We start from the raw sequence: 18079 nt of genomic DNA, 5'->3' as shown, positions 1-18079 counted from the left end.
ATAAATATGAGTGCTCTCTTAAGAAACTGATAAGAAATAGGGATAGGAAGAACATTTAAAGGCAAAAACTAATCTGAGGTAGAAAGTATTGTTCTATCACCCAATTATATAGTGTATAAAAAAATACAATTAATATGTTCCAAATTTAATTCTTTCTGGCTCATGAAATTATATTCCTATTTGCCAGCACACATAAATCCTGCAGAAGTTCTCATATCAAGTATATCAAAATTAGTATCAAAAAACAAGTGAATTTTACAAATAATGTGCTGTCATTACCTGCTTATTCACAGCATAACTTCAGAGCTTTACATATTCTTTTCTATGTCTGCATGGTTAGTATTCTGGCCATCATAGGGAAGAATCTTCAGGTCTCTCAAAAACAAAGTTGCTTGTCTCATCTTTATGGTCACCTTTTGTTTCTTAGATAAATTTTTGCATGCTTACAGAATTTGTTAACTGACAGGGCATTTTAACTCCTCCATCAGAAAACATATTATTTATGCCAAACAAAAGAGATTAAATCATCTACTCCTTCTCCGATGCTTTACTGTACCTGTCCACTAAAGTTAGCATAAAATAATCTCTCTCGAAGCAATGTAGCTCAGTTTTCTTTTCCAATAGAAGAAAGGATAACTGAAATTTGCCTTTTATTTTACCCTGCTCTCTAAGGCTTTAATGAAATTCTTCACTACTAAGCTAGGCAGTCTCCTTAAGGCAAGCAATCCACTGCCAACAAAGCATAATGCTTTTTCAATTGACTAATGAAAAGCCATGTTACATTTTTTTTGATACCTAGTGGAGAAAAAAACTGCTAAGTAAAAATTCAGAAAGAACGAATGTCAGCTACAGAAATATGCCGTTATTTTTATTACGTAGAACACAGCCACTACTTTTGGACTCACAAACTTACAGGGTATCAGAGTTATAAATCAAAAAGTGTCAGGAGTCAGGTGGCTTTATCACTTTTCAAAAATACATTCTTGAGGCTTCCGGGAAGATGGCGGAAGAGTAAGACGCGGAAATCACCTTCCTCCCCACAGATACACCAGAAATACGTCTACACGTGGAACAACTCCTACAGAACACCTACTGAACGCTGACAGAAGACCTCAGAGCTCCCAAAAGGCAAGAAACCCCCCCACGTACCTGGGTAGGGCAAAAGAAAAAAGAATAAACAGAGACAAAAGGATAGGGACGGGACCTGCACCAGTGGGAAGAAGCTGTGAAGGAGGAAAGGTTTCCACACACTAGGAAGCCCCTTCACGGGCGGAGACTGTGGGTGGCAGACGGGGAAAGCTTCGGAGCCGCGTAGGAGAGCACAGCAACAGGGGTGCGGGTATCAAAGAGGAGAGATTCCCACACAGAGGATCACACTCACGAGCCCGAGAGGCTTGTCTGCTCACCCGCCGGGGCGGGCAGGGCTGGGAGCTGAGGCTCGGGCTTCGGTCGGAGCGCCGGGAAAGGACTGGGGTTGGCGGCGTGAACACAGCCTGCAGGGAGTTAGTGCGCCACGGCTGGCCAGGAGGGAGTCCGGGGAAAAGTCTGGACCTGCCGAAGAGGTGGGTTGTTTCCAGGTGCTCGTTTCCAGGTGCTCGAGGAGAGGGGATTAAGAGCACTGCTTAAAGGAGCTCCAGAGACGGGCGCGAGCCGCGGCTAAAAGCGCGGACCCCAGAGACGGACATGAGACGCTAAGGCTGCTGCTACCGCCACCAAGAAGCCTGTATGCGAGCACAGGTCACTATCCACACCCCCCTTCCGGGGAGCCTGTGCAGCCCGCCATTGCCAGGGTCCCGTGATCCAGGGACAACTTCCCCGGAGAACGCATGGCGCGCCTCAGGCTGGTGCAACGTCACGCCGGCCTCTGCCGCCGCAGGCTCGCCCCGCACTCCGTGCCCCTCCCTCCCCCAGGCCTGAGTGAGCCAGAGTCCCCGAATCAGCGGCTCCTTTAACCCGGTCCTGTCTGAGCGAAGAACAGACGCCCTCCGGCGACCTACACGCAGAGGCGGGGCCCAATCCAAAGCTGAGCCCCTGGGAGCTGTGAGAACAAAGAAGAGAAAGGGAAATCTCTCCCAGCAGCCTCAGAAGCAGCGGATTAAAGCTCCACAATCAACTTGATGTACCCTGCATCTGTGGAATACACGAATAGACAACGAATCATCCCAAATTAAGGAGGTGGACTTTGAGAGCAAGATTTATGATTTTTTCCCCTTTTCCTCTTTTTGTGAGTGTGTATGTATATGCTTCTGTGTGAGATTTTGTCTTTATAGCTTTGCTTCCACCATTTGTCCGAGGGTTCTATCCGTCCGTTTTTTGTTTGTTTTTTTCTTAATACTTTTTATTTTAATAACTTTCTTTTACTTTATCTTCGTTCTTTCTTTCCTTCCTTACCTCCTTTAGACAACGAATCATCCCAAATTGAGGAGGTAGACTTTGAGAGCAAGATTTATGATTTTCTTCACCTCTTCCTCTTCTTGTGAGTGTGTATGTGTATGCTTCTGTGTGAGATTTTGTCTGTATAGCTTTGCTTCCACCATTTGTCCTAGGGTTCTATCCGTCCATTATTTTTTGTTTTTTCTCTTAATAATTATTTTTTTATTTTAATAACTTTATTATATTTTATCTTACTTTATTTTATTTTACTTTATCTTCTTTTTTTCCTTCCTTCCCTCCTTCCTTCCTCCCTCCCTCCCTCCCTTCTTTCTTTTTCTTTCTTTCGTTCTTTCTTTCTTTCTTTCTTTCTGCCTCTACTAATTCTTTCTTTCTACTTTTTCTCCCTTTTATTCTGAGCCATGTGGATGAAAAGCTCTTGGTGCTGCAACCAGGAGTCAGTGCTGTGCCTCTGAGGTGGGAAAGCCAACTTCAGGACACTGGTCCACAAGAGACCTCCCAGCTCCACATGATATCAGATGGCGAAAATCTGCCAGAGATCTCCATCTCAACACCAGCACCCAGCTTCACTCAATGACCAGCAAGCTACAGTGCTGGGCATCCTATGCCAAACAACTAGCAAGACAGGAACACAACCCCACCCATTAGCAGAGAGGCTGCCTAAAATCATAAGGCCACAGACACCCCAAAACACACCACCAGACGTGGACCTGCCCACCAGAAAGACAAGATCCAGCCTCATCCACCAGAACACCAGGAAGCCTACACAACCCACTGAACCAATCTTAGCCACTAGGGACAGACACCAAAAACAACGGGAACTACGAACATGCAGCCTGCAAAAAGGAGACCCCAAACACAGTAAGATAAGCAAAATGAGAAGGCAGAAAATCACACAGCAGATGAAGAAGCAAGATAAAAACCCACCAGACCTAACAAATGAAGAGGAAATAGGCAGTCTACCGGAAAAAGAATTCAGAATAATGATAGTAAACATGATCCAAAATCTTGGAAATAGAATAGACAAAATGCAATAAACATTTAACGAGGACCTAGAAGAACTAAAGATGAAACAAACAACAATGAACAACACAATAAATGAAATGAAAAATACTCTAGAAGGGATCAATAGCAGAATAACTGAGGCAGAAGAACGGATAAGTGACCTGGAAGATAAAACAGTGGAAATAACTACTGCAGAACAGAATAAAGAAAAAAGAATGAAAAGAACTGAGGACAGTCTCAGAGACCTCTGGGACAACATTAAACGCACCAACATTCGAATTATAGGGGTTCCAGAAGAAGAAGAGAAAAAGAAAGGGACTGAGAAAATATTTGAAGAGATTATAGTTGAAAACTTCCCTAATATGGGAAAGGAAATAGTAAATCAAGTCTAGGAAGCACAGAGAGTCCCATACAGGATAAATCCAAGGAGAAATGCAAATCCAAAGAGAAATGCAAATCAAAACTACAATGAGATATCATCTCACACCAGTCAGAATGGCCATCATCAAAAAATCTAGAAACAATAAATGCTGGAGAGGGTGTGGAGAAAAGGGAACCCTCTTGCACTGTTGGTGGGAATGTAAATTGACACAGCCACTGTGGAGAACAGTACTGAGGTTCCTTAAAAAACTACAAATAGAACTACCATATGACCCAGCAATCCCACTACTGGGCATATACCCTGAGAAAACCATAATTCAAAAAGAGTCATGTACCAAAATGTTCACTGCAGCTCTATTTACAATAGCCCGGAGATGGAAACAACCTAAGTGTCCATCATCGGATGAATGGATAAAGATGATGTCGCACATATATACAATGGAATATTACTCAGCCATAAAAAGAAACGAAATTGAGCTATTTGTAATGAGGTGGATAGACCTAGAGTCTGTCATATAGAGTGAAGTAAGTGAGAAAGAGAGAGACAAATACCGTATGCTAACACATACATATGGAATTTAAGAAAAAAAAATGTCATGAAGAACCTAGGGGTAAGACAGTAATAAAGACACAGACCTACTAGAGAATGGACTTGAGGATATGGGGAGGGGGAAGGGTAAGCTGTGACAAAGCGAGAGAGAGGCATGGACATATATACACTACCAAACATAATGTAGACAGCTAGTGGGAAGCAGCCGCATACCACAGGGAGATGAGCTCGGTGCTTTGTGACCGCCTGGAGGGGTGGGATAGGGAGGGTGGGAGGGAGGGAGACGCAAGAGGGAAGAGATATGGGAATATATGTATATATATAACTGATTCATTTTGTTGTAAAGCAGAAACTAACACACCATTGTAAAGCAATTATACTCCAATAAAGGTGTTAAAAAAAAAAATGCTTACCTGATTAAGTGAGGTGGTATCTGTAAGTACAGCATCAGGAGGTCTATTAGGTATGGCTACAGCTACCTGAGATCAAAAAACATTACACATTAAATAATAACAAAATAATTGTTATTCTCTTTACCCAAACTGATATTTGATAAACAACCATGTTTCAATATACAGTCATCCCTCAGTTTCCAAGGGTGATTGGTTCCAGGACCCCTTCATGGATACCAAGATCTGCAGATGCTCAAATCCCTTATATAAAAGCGGTGTAGTATTTGCATATAATCTATGCACATCCTCCCATATACTTGGGAGGATGTCCATAGATTACTTATAATACCTAATACAATGTAAATGCTGTGTAAATAGTTTGGGAACTTTCTGGAATTTTTTTTCTGAATATTTTTGATCCACAGTTGATTCAATCTGCAGATGCCAAACCTGTGGATACAGAACCCACAGATATGGAGGGGCTGACTGTAACAAAATCTGCAAGCTGGAAAAAAAGTTTAATATTTTATTTTCAGCACATAATGATATTTAAAATTTCATAACTGCTAGCTTCATCTACATTAAGATTTCCCTGAAATGACCTTGTTTAATGAAAGGAATTATATAACCAGATCCATTCTCTAGGCCACAGAGGAGAAAAAGGTAAAGACTCTTTTCCCAATGCAAAAGATGACAGTAACTGTAAGAATTAGACAAACAATTCACATCTATATTGATTTAATCTTTAAATGCACTTTACCAAGATTGTGGATCTCTTTGCATTTATTTTCTTTTTAATTTTTATTGCAGTATAGTTGATTTACAATGTTGTGTTAATTTCAGGTGTACAGCAAAGTGAATCAGTTTTTTATATATATATATACATATACACACATATATCTCCACTCTTTTTTAGATTCTTTTCCCATATAGGTCCTTACAGAGTATTGAGTAGAGTTCCCTGTGCTATATAGTTAAGTCCTTATTAGTTATCTGTTTTATATATAGTAGTATGTATATGTCAATCCCAATCTCCCAAATTATCACTCCCCCACCATTTCCCCCCCGGTAGCTATAAGTTTGTTTTCTACATCTGTGGCTCTATTTCTGTTTTATAAAGAAGTTCATTTGTATCATTTTTTTTTCAGATTCTGCATATAAGTGATATCATGTGATATGTCTTTATCTGACTTACTTCACTCAGTATGGCAGTCTCTAGGTCCATCCATGTTCCTGCAAATGGCAGTATTTCATTCTTCTTTATGGCTTAGTAATATTCCATTGTATATATGTACCACATCTTCTTTATCCATTCCTCTTTTTTTTTAAGTGCATAAATCTTTTTTTTTAATAAATTTATTTATTTATTTTTTTTGGCTTTGTTGGATCTTTGTTGCTGTGTGCAGGCTTTCTCTAGTTGCAGTGAGCGGGGGCTACTCTTCATTGCAGTGCACAGGCTTCTCATTGCAGTGTCTTTTCTTGTTGCGGAGCACAGGCTCTAGGCACGCAGGCTTCAGTAGTTGTGGCACACGGGCTCAGTAGTTGTGGCTCGCAGGTGCTAGAGCGCAGACTCCGTAGTTGTGCCGCATGGGCTTAGTTGCTTCACGGCATGTGGGATCTTCCCGGACCAGGACATGAACCTGTGTCCCCTGAATTGGCAGGTGGATTCTTAACCACTGCACCACCAAGGAATCCCCCTTTCCTCTGCTGATGGACATTTAGGTTGCCTCCATGTCCTGGCCAGTGCTGCTATGAACATTGGGGTGCATGGTTTTCTCCAGATGTATGCCCAGTAGTGGGATTGCTGGATCATATGCTAACTCTATTTTTAGTTTCTTAAGGAACCTCCATACTGTTCTTCATAGTGGCTGTATCAATTTACATTCCCACCAACAGTGCAAAAGGGTTCCCTTTTCTCCACACCCTCTCCAGCATTCATTGTTTGTAGATTTTTTGATGATGGCCATTCTAACCAGTGTGAGGTGATAACTCATAGTTTTGATTTGCATTTCTCTAATAATTAGTGATGTTGAGCATGTTTTCATGTGCTTTTTGGCCATCTATATGTCTTCTTTGGAGAAATGTCTATTTAGATCTTCCTATTTGCATTTATATCCTAATTGGAGCAGTTGAGCTTCCTGGATGTGTAGATCAATGTTTTTCATCAATGCCATTGTTCCTTCAATTATTTTTTCTGCTTCTTTCTCTCTCCTCTCTTTCTGGTATGCCCATTACATAAAAGCTGGTGTACTTAATGGTATTTCACATTTCTCTGAGCCTCTTCATTCTTTTTCTTCACCTTTTTTCTTTCTGTTCTTCAGACAGAGATAGATTGATCGATCTTCAAGCTTTTTGATTTTAATTCTGCCACTTCAAATCTACTGTTGAGACCCTCTAGTAAATTCTTCATTTCAGTTATTGTACTTTCAGTTCCAGAACTACTTCTATTTGGTTCTTTTTTTTATATAATTTCTATTTATTGATTTCTTTCTCTCTTTTTTTTTTTCTGAGCCACAACACGCAGCTTGCAGGATCTTACTTCCCCGACCAGGGACTGAACCCATGCCCCCTGCAGTGGAAGTGCGGAGTGCTAACCACTGGACCACTGGGGAATTCCCCAATTTTTCTCTATTTGATGAGACATTGTCATCATACTTTACTTCTTTACACACTTTACTTCTTTAAGCATGGTTTCCTTTAGTTCTTTGACTATATTTACAATAAATGCTTTGAAGTCTTTTCCTGTTAAGTCTTCTCAAAAGCAATCTCTGTTGCCTGTTTTGTTTTGTTTTTTTGTATATATGGGTCATACTCTTTTATTTCTTTCAGATCTTGTAATTTTTGTTGATAACTGGATACTTTAGATAACATATTGCAGCAACTCTGGATACTGAGACCCCTTTCCCCTTCCAGGGCTTGTTGTTATTGTTAACTTGTTTATTTGTTTAGTGACTTGGCTAGACTATTTAAGTACATTTCCCCCACAGTGTGCAGACTCTGATGTTGCTCCTCAGAGGGTACAGCCTTGGGCAAGCACAGTCAGCCTGGGATGACAGTGGTTTTAGCAGGGCTCTGTGTGACTGTCTCTCCCTGATCTCTCTGTTAAACTGTCCAGCTGTTCAGCTTCACAAATTGACAGATGACTGTTCTATTATTTTCAACAGTGCCCTGGGGCATAAATTGTTCCACAATCTGATCCAATTAAAGTCAGGCCTTTTTGGAGGTGTAGTCTTTGAGGCCAGTCTTTGAGGTTTGTTATGATCCCATGATGACTCTTCTTAGCTGTCTTTCCATGGTTCTCTCTGGCAAATTTCTAGTTGGACTAGTTTAGTTTACTGCTTTCATGGAGCTACCAGCCTCCTCTTGATTATCACTAAAGTAACACTGTTTTTGAAACCATCCTTACTTTTGAGCTTCCAAATACTTGGTACCAAAATGAGTCAGTTTCCATGGGAAGAGCTTCAGAGCTCTCTATATTATTATAGCCTGCCTTGCCCCCCAGGCCAAACCTCTGCACTACTGCAACGGACATGAGGTCAAGCATCGTGGCCCACTTCTCTCCAAGTGACATCCTCACTTTACAAGAAGAGTCCTAGGCAAGGGAGGAGCTTCTGGTCTTCTCAGCTTGCCTCTAGTAGCAGGGGACCACCACCCTATGAGCAGGCTGGGCAAGAGTTATCAGGGCCCTAGTGTTCTCAGCCTGCCACGGTGGAACACAGTCTCCACCCTACAAGTAGGGGCGGGGTGGAGGAAGACAGCCCCGTAACTCTCAGCCACTTTTACCTGGAACTGAGCTTCTGCAACACAAGCTGGGGCTGGGGAGCCCGTGTGGAGGTAATAGGAAAAATGAGTGGGCTGGTCCTCCTAGGAAGACAGTGCAGCCCTATTCTGGGAACTGAGGGCAGAGGTAAAAGCTAGGTTAAATTGATGTAAAATCCAATTTACAAAATATTTTTAGGAAAAAAAACTATGTTTTTGGATAGAATTTGAGAACTAAAGAGTAACTAGAATTGTTTTATACAAGAGAAATGCTCAAGTCATTTAATGAATGATGATTTGCATTTATACAAGGATCACTTGTATGTGTTAGGTTTTTCTAAAGAGTTTTGGATGCAGGCAAAGTTTGCATAAGAAAGCAAAGATATTCCCATAGTTACCTCAGCTACATTACACTTACGTCAGCCAGACTTTTCTATATATAACACATGTTATATATTAAAATATACAAATATAAACAGCATTTCAAATCCAAGGAACACATTCTGATTCAAAGAAGTGTGGATTATTGAAGCCCTACTCTATGAAATTACACATATCGTAAGTTCAAAATACAGATAAGGATCCTTAACGACACATGTATCTCGCTTATGAAGTCATAGCCTACCTTAGCTTTGTCTGACGTCCGTTTTCCACCAAAGCCTCCAGAGCCAACAACAAAGATGGAGAACTGATTATAACATATAAGTTCCTCCCCAGAATAAGAGTAGACTGAAAAGTAAATGAAAGAAAAAAAGAAAAGAGGTTTATTACCAAAAGACATAACTAGTTACCCAATATATGATCAACAATCCTTTGAAAAGTTTCAGAAACAAAATCGAATTACTAAAAGGCTTTGCAATTTAAAGACACCCAAGTTTGGGATACAGAGCACTCATTTTAATCACTCACTACCAGTCTCTGGAAGGCAGAGAGAAGAGGATCTTGACAAATCCTTTCTTGACTATGAAACAGCAGTTCATCTCACCTCTTCTTAAAGTTCCCCAACTGCCTTTCGTATTTCAATTCTCTCCTTCTCAAACCTTTCAAACAATTCCACTATAAAATGCAGACTAACGCACATGAAAAGATGCTCATCATCGCTAATTATTAGAGAAATGCAAATCAAAACTACAATGAGGTACCACCTCATACTGGTCAGAATGACCATCATTAAAAAGTCTACAAATAACAAATGCTGGAGAGGGTGTGGAGAAAAGGGAACTCTCCTACACTGTTGGTAGGAATGTAAATCGGTACAGCCACTATGGAGGTTCCTCAAAAAACTAAAAATAGAATTGCCATATGATCCAGCAATCCCACTCCTAGGCATATATCCAGACAAAACTATAATTCAAAAAGATGCATGCGCCCCTATGTTCATAGCAACACTATTTACAATAGCCAAGACATGGAAACAACCTAAAAGTCCATCAACAGATGAATGGATAAAGAAGATGTGATACACACACACACACACACACACGCGCACACACACACACACACACACACACAGGAATATTACTCAGCCATAAAAAAGACTGAAATAATGCCATCTGCAGCAACACGGATGCACCTAGAGATTATCATACCAAGAGAAGTCAGAAAGAGAAAAATACCATATATCACTTATATGTGGAATCTAAAACATGACACAAATGAACATATCTACAAAACAGGAATAGACTCAGAGATATAGAGAACAGACTTGTGGTTGCCTAGGGGAAAGGAAGGTGGTGGAGGGATGGATTGGGAGTTTGGGATTAGCAGATGGAAACTATTATATATAGGATGGATAAACAACAAGGTCCTACTGTATTGCACATGGAACTATATTCAATATCCTGTGATAAGCCATAATGGAAAAGAATATGAAAAAGAATGTATATATGTATAACTAAATCACTTTGCTGTACAGCAGAATTTAACACAACATTGTAAATCCACTAAAATTCAATAAAATTTAAAAATTAAAATAAAATACAGATAACCACACTCCCAAATTTTCAAACATTCTGCTGAAGTCCTCAATAGAGCCTGGAATGTAAAAGAAGAAGTAAGTGAGAATGAAGGTATAAGCTTCAGGAGGGTAGGATCATGGCTTTTTTGCTCACCATCATATTCCCAGCAATTAGAACAGTAACTGGGACAGAAACGGCACCTAATAAATAGGTATTAAATTAATTAGTAAATCAATGAACAAACGATGCGATTGAGCAAGTTAGTGAACAAGTAAGCAAGTAATGAATGAAAGACAGCTGTCCCTCTTTCTACTGACTACTTTCCTGGTGACAGTTTGAGCATCACCTAAATCACCAGCACTATAAAACTAGGAATATGATTTTGAATTGTATAATAAGGAAAACTATAATTATAACAAAAAATAACGGAAGTCATGGTGATTTGTATTTAAAATAAGACTTTTACCCTTATTACACAGAAAATTGGATATCTAATTCCATCTATATTTTATCTACAAATTCTAATAAATTATTATCCATTACCAAGCTATAGCTAAATAAATGGAGTAGATCAAGAAAGAAGAGTAAAAATTAAAGCTAAGGTTACTGCAGAACTTTTTTGTGGTAGACATTTGGTAGAATGGTGAGAAGACTAAAAGAAAACTGGGTGAGTTGCAGCCAAATGTTAGCCAATATTTGAAATGGTTAGAAAATACAAAAATCTTAAAAAAGAAAGAAGAGGGATAAGGAGGAAGAGGGAAAGAGAGAGAACAGACACACGTTCTACGTGTCTATGATGAAATACATAGTTTACTTTGTAAACTATGAGTTAACAAAAACAATGTAGTAGAAAAATATTTAAGAGCATTAAAAATGTTCTCAATATATTATTAAGTAAAAACAAGGCAAGTTCCAAAACAACATATTCAGTATAACCTCCTGTATATTTAGAACAAAAATGATAAAGCCTACATTCCAAATACCAGACAATATTAAACTTTCCACTGCTATTTCCAAAATTTTTTATAATGCTTATCTATTTCTATTGTTCTTAAACTTTAAAACAAATAAATTCTAAGCAATGTATCTTTAGCTTATGTTTAAATACTAGTATTTCAACATTCATTAAACTACTATAATCTTTTTTTCCACTGCAAATAAAATGTGGCTATGGTGTTTAAACCACATTATAAGTTCAATAGGTTTGAATGTGCAAGGTTAAGAACCTAACTACAATTTATAAGAATGATTCAGGGGTCAAATATGTTCCAAGTTCCAAAGACCTAACATAGAAAAGAGTATCTACAACATAGCCTAATTATCAATTGAGGGCAGTCTATGTATTCATTCCTGCCACAAACATAATCTAGGAAGCATAATTCTCCTCTATGCTTGCTATACCAGCCACATTTCTCACCTCTGTGCTTTGGTTATGTTGTTACAAATCCCCTGAAATGTCCCACTCTCTGGACCACCCCCTCCTCCCTTATTTTCTAAAAAAGCTTGTGAATTTTTAGAACACTAATCTTGCTTTCTCACAATTGGAAGATAAATAGAAACTTATTCATCAACTTCTGTGATAAAGTATTGTATTACATACAAAGTCTATGAATCTAACAATATTATTATAAGAATTAGAAATGAGTTACCATCCATAAGAATTATTAAACCGGATCCTTTATCCAGGACATCAGCAACAACTGCTTCACATTTTAATTTTCCTAAAATGGAAAGTAAAATAATAAATAAGTAAGTAAATAAGGAGACTGTTTTAAAGACTGTAAGTTATATGAAGACATGAGAGAAATTAACATAACTTCCACTGTAAGTTCAGCAAAACTAAAAAATCATGATTTAGAATAATTTTCAATATAATGTTGAATCATAAACATTAAAAGCAATCAGAATACCTGAATCACCAAATTTGAAACATCAATAATTCTGATAAATTAGGTTGTAAAAAGTAACAATTTTCAATCATTCAATGAACACTTGTTAAGCATACAGCCAACACCATCTACCCCATTCCTTCTCAAATCTCTACTCTACGGGCTTCAATTAGACAGTGTTTCTTTCTAACTACTCTGTTCTTTTAGGGACTGTTCCATTATTTAACTGGTAATGTTAAATCTTGATGGATTAACAATTGTTTGGGAGTGAACTCATAATCTTTTTCTCCAAGCTGTTTTTCTCTTTTGTTCCCTATACGAATGAATGGTACTATCCACCAACTGCCAAGCCAGAAACTTCAGCATGACCCCTGCCTCATAAAATAGTGTCTAAGTATGTGGCAAGACTTGAGTATGCAGAGACTGGGAGAAGGTAGATTATATGAAAAGTTTCTGATTTCATCCTGAAGTCTATGAACAGCCATCTAGGGTTTTTAATAGAGAAGTGACAAATACACTTGCATTTTGGAAATAATATTCTGGCTACAGTGAGAAGAGCAGACCTGAAGGGAGCAAGAATGGAGGCAGAGAGAACACTTAGAAAGTGAGAGATGATGGTGGTCGAAGTGAGGTGGACAGAAATAGGATTCTAAATGTATTGAAGGGAGAGAAGCAAAGAACTTGGTACCTGCCTAGGTGTGAAAGATGGTAAAAGAAATGCTAAGGATAAATAGATTGCTGTCACTTTCACCTCCTAAATCTCTCTCTGCTTCTCCCACTTCTCTCCATCTCTCCACCACCACCTTAGCCTAAGCTACCATCATTTCATTTGAACTACCACAACAGACTTCTAACGAGGTACCTGCATGTCCACTCTGACCAACTTTAAAACCTGCTCTCCTATTATGTCTGAAGTTATTTTTTCCCAAAGTCAACCTGATTACCAACCTGATTATGCCAAATCCTTCTATTTTAAGTTCTAATGGTATCATGTATGTTTCATCTGTAATGTTTAGCACATATAGTTGTAAGTGTACATTTATTTGTGTGGCTTTTTGATTATTGGCTGCCCTCCCCACCAACTAGGTTATATGCTCCATGAGGGCAGAGTCCAGATTTGCTTCCATTCTCCATTTATTCACAACCCTAGCAGAAAGCCTAGAAGTTAGGAAGTAATCAATAAATAATTGTCAAATTGCTGATGATCTCTTCAGGTGATCAACTCCACATCCAATGAAACACCAAGCCCACTCCCTACATATCGCTATAATTTCTCCACTTATATCCATCCTCATGCCCACAATCCTATTCAATCAACCACGGTCTCTAACCTAGATTATTACAACAGTCTCTTACAAAATCTCCTTCTCTCTATCTCATTCCCTTAGAATCCAAGCATTACAAACATGAGCCAGAGTTGATGCTTTCTAAAATCCACGTTTGATCATATAATTCTCTCCTTTCAGTCCTTCAGTGGTTATCTATTGTCTTTAAAATAAAAGCCAGACTTCTTCACCTGACCACACACTGCACACTGCCTCAGATAAAAAAGGGCTGCGTGAAAACTTAGGCTGTAACACTAAACGGAAGACTCAAACTGAGATGGTGGAGCAGGAGAACACGGAACTCACCTCCCCCCCGACAAACACATCAAAAATACATCTACACGTGGAACAATTCTCCCTGAAAATTAAGTGGAGACTACCAGAAAGACCTGTACAACCAAGACTGTAAGAAAGACCCACAGGTAACTGGGTAGAAAAGGAAGAAAAGCGAGGTCAGTACCTGTGCCCCTGAGAGGGGACTCAGAGGAAAAAGGAGATTACACAGGAAGATACCTTCCCTGCGGAGTGAGCACTTCAAGCCACATATTGGGCACCCCAGCCCTGGTGTCCAACAGAGGGAACACGAGTCCCCTTGGCTGGCTGGAGGGCCAGTGAGATTAACAGGAGGGCTGTGGGAAGCCTGGACTCCGGGAGCATGTGAACACTTATGTGCTCCCGAGGCAGGGCAGAGAGGGCAGACTGAAACCACTTGGGTAGCTGACTGGTTGCCTACAACTGCCCTGGTCCCCAGCCTGAGCTGAGAGAACACACCAGCACCATTTGCCTCGTGTTGCAGCTTCACACTCTGGGCTGCCGTGATTGAGGAAAAGGCTCAGCCATGAGACACTGAGGAGGTTCAGACCCTAAGTGGCAACTGAGTGGTGAGGGGGCAGCCATTACTGGTGACTGCACAGGGGCTCCAGATCTCTGATGGTGGCCATGCCAAACAAAATCCATGCTCCGACCCTCACTGACTACCCACCCCAGCCCCTCTCACTCCACCACTGCTCCCCTCTGGGGTAAGGGTGCCAGTGCTGGGAGGGGGGGAAAGCACACACTTAAAGGAAATTTAGCCAGCTCAGACCCGACCCTCAGGGCTTCTGCTCCACCAACTTGGGACCTGCCCCCGCACCAAATAGTGGGGTAACAGCCACTAAGCAGAGGGGAAGCTCTACCTAACATCTAGCTTGGCCCTACTCCTCCATCTCCAGCCCCACCCCCTACCAAGATCACAGCTGCCAGCACACCTTGAGAAAAGACATAAATTGTGCTCACATCAAATCCAGCTCTCCCATCAATGCCACTGGGCACACACAGACTGTATAGGGACACGCCCACAAAAGAACACCCCTTCAAGACCACCATAGGTAACTATTTCACCAAATTTCAATAGATAAAGAAATAGATAAGCAAAATGAAAAGACAGAGGAATCTGTTTCCACTGAAAGAGCAAGAGAAAACTCCTGAAAAAAAACAACTAATGAAATAGAAATAAACAATTAACCAGATAAAGAATTCAAAGCATTAGTAATAAGAATGCTAACTGAATTAGGGAAAAGAATAGCTGAATACAGTGAGAGTTTTAACACGGAACTAGAAAATTCTAAAAAGAACCAATCAGAACTGAAGAATACAACAACTGAAAAGAAAAACACACTAAAAGGAATTAACAGCACACTAGGTGATACACAAGAACACATAAGTGATCTGGAATATAGAAAATGGAAATCACCCAATCAGAACAGCAAAAAGAAAAAAGATGAGAACATTTTAAGGGATCTTTGGGGTAACATCATGCATACCAACATTCCATTATAGGGGTCCCAGAAGGAGAAGAAAGGGAGAAGGGGGTAAAAATATATTTAATGAAATTATGGCTGAAAATTTCCCAAGTCTGAAGAAGGAAACAGATATCCAGGTACAGGAAACACAGAGGGTCCCAAACAAGATGAATCCAAACAGACCCGCACCAAGACATAGCATAATAAAAATGGCAAAACTTAAAGAGAGAATTCTAGAGGCAGCAAAAGAAAAGCAAAGAGCATATACAAGGGAATGCCCATAAGGCTATCAGCTGATTGTTCTGCAGAAACTCTGCAGGCCAGAAGGGAGTGGCATGGCATATTTAAAGTGCTGAAAGGGAAAACCCTACAACTTAGGATACTCTACCCAGCAAGATTATCCTTCAGAATTGAAGGGGAGATAAAGAACTTCTTGGAAAAGCATCAATACTAAACCAACCCTAAAAGAAATGTTAAAGGGTCCTCTCTAACTGGAAAAGAAAAGGCTATAACAAGAAGTAAGTATCTATAGAAAAGGAAAAATCCCATTAGTAAAGGCAAATACATAGGGAAGGTTGAGGCTCAACCACTTAAATAAGCTAGTACAAAGATTAAAAAACAAAAAATTGTAAAATCAAGTATAACTACAATAATCAGTAAAGGGATAAACATGAAGATGTAAATATGACATCAAAAACACAGATGGGGGAAGCGAGTAAAAAAATATAGAGCTTTTAAAATGTGTTTGAACTTAAGGGACTACCTGGTTTAAAACAAATAAATAGAGTCATAGATCAACATCTATGAGCCCCATGGTAACCACAAATCAAAAATCTACAACAGATACCCAAAAACAAAAGAGAAAGGAACACAAGCAAAAGAAAAGCATGAAACTACAAAGGAAAAAACTAAAAGAAGAAAAAAACAGGGAAGAACTACAAAAACAACCAGAAACAAGTAACACTAACACTGAAACAGAACTATTCAGCATTAAGCAATACGAATTTTTTTTAATTAAAATCTCAAAAAAAATTAAAGTACAATTCTAGCTATTTGCTGACCTCTACCATTATATAATGTGAAATGAAAAAGACTTTTTTTTTATTTTACCACCTTACATGGTCAGTATATAATTAATATTCTGACATCAGAGTAGCAACATAAATATATCGAAGTAACGTGAAAAAATAATGAGAAGATTTACTGAACAAGATATTATTGAGAGAAATAAATTGATTATTAAGACAGCCTTGGTTTTACTTACTCTAAAAGAAGATAGAAAAAAGTTAATGCAAGACATTGTATCTTTTAACATTGTTTGCTTTATGAAAATCAGTACCAACACAAATACCTGAGAAAAGAATGAAGAATCATATTCATGGGAATCATAACTGATTATACACAATCACTAAGTTTAGGACACACACAGAAAATGCTCCTTTCAATTGCTGACCAGATGTTTAGTATTTTGAAGTAATTTCTTAAATAAGACTATTCAAACAGGACAAAGTTTAAGGGAACCAAAATAGGTACTAGTTAACATCAATCTACTCTAATGCCTGACATGCACATAAATAACTTATAGTTTATTTAGGTTGCTCTATGCCAGTTTAACACATTGACAGAGTTTGGAAGGTTAGTCAGAAAATAAAACGATCAAGAACTCACCTGCTCTGGGAAGTGGTTTATATAACTCCAGGTACTGCTCCCCATGAAGAACCTGCGTTAGGGTAAGCAAAATTTTATTAGTAGACTTTCTTCTTCCACAGCTTCTTCTGTGGATACTGCTAATCACAAGTGGCATTTCACTGTCCACACGTTCACGTGACTACTTCCCCCAAATTATCTGTCTCAATTTGGCTCCCACTTCTTAATTATATGATTCAGAAATAATCAGTCCCCCAATCTAAAGACTGTCAGCTCTCTAGAATAGAAGATATATATTTGTGTTCTTTCTTGACATTCATAAATTTTTGTTGACTGATAACTGCGGATTATTTGCCAATGGAGACACTAAACTAGGCGTATTTCCAGTGTTCATCACTGTGCCTGGAACATAGCAGGTATCCAGTAAATATCTATTGAATAAAAATGAACAAATAGGTCAGTACTAGAAAAGTAATTTCAGGTCACACCTGCCAAATACAAATGACACAACCAAAACATTAATATAAATCTTACAACCACATTCAAGTAAAAGCAATGTCAACATTTCCTTAGTGTAAGAGTAAATACTAAAGACCCTGTGCAACTTCATAGCCACTTAACCTCAATGTATCAAAGCAAGAATATAAAAATATATGTAGGAATACTATAGGACAGTAAAAACAAAACCTGACCCATATATCCGAATGACCACACTCAACTGCTATGGGACAGTTTAATTCCCAGTCTTCCTCAGAACCCAGAAGGGAAAAAGAAAAGGGGTGAGGGTAGTGATGGGAGGACAAATGAAGGACTGCCTCACTATCATACGACCTGGAAGCTCAAGGTTAGGAAGACTGGGATTCAAATCCCAAGACGGCTATCATTCCCAGGGACAGATTTTGAACACTATTCATGATTTCCAACTCCTTCCAACTCTGAGGAAGAATTCTGAAACATTTACTTTAATTGTTTGTACCGACATTACCCAAACAGAAGAACTG

The 18079-nt window shown here is 39.1% G+C and overlaps 1 protein-coding gene across 2 annotated transcripts in view; it reads right to left on the bottom strand.

The window, feature by feature from the left end:
- Window positions 1-18079, bottom strand: part of HSD17B4 (hydroxysteroid 17-beta dehydrogenase 4) — a 91706-nt gene that overhangs the window by 34283 nt on the left and 39344 nt on the right. For both annotated transcript variants that reach the window (XR_003792627.1, XM_029216341.1), the window contains exons 14-17: window positions 17100-17151; window positions 12086-12157; window positions 9104-9207; window positions 4741-4806 (exon numbers count right to left, since the gene is read on the bottom strand). Coding sequence is in view for 1 of the 2 variants with exons in the window: in XM_029216341.1 (XP_029072174.1) it covers window positions 4741-4806; window positions 9104-9207; window positions 12086-12157; window positions 17100-17151 (294 nt within the window). In the remaining variant the exon portion in view is untranslated. The remainder of the gene's footprint in view (window positions 1-4740; window positions 4807-9103; window positions 9208-12085; window positions 12158-17099; window positions 17152-18079) is intronic.

This window comes from Monodon monoceros, unplaced genomic scaffold (assembly GCF_005190385.1).
Source record: "Monodon monoceros isolate NGI ecotype Baffin Bay Population unplaced genomic scaffold, NGI_Narwhal_1 Super_Scaffold_12, whole genome shotgun sequence".
NCBI lineage: Eukaryota > Metazoa > Chordata > Mammalia > Artiodactyla > Monodontidae > Monodon > Monodon monoceros.
Note: the sequence above shows the minus strand (reverse complement) of the source record. Positions and strands in the feature narration are given on the sequence as shown.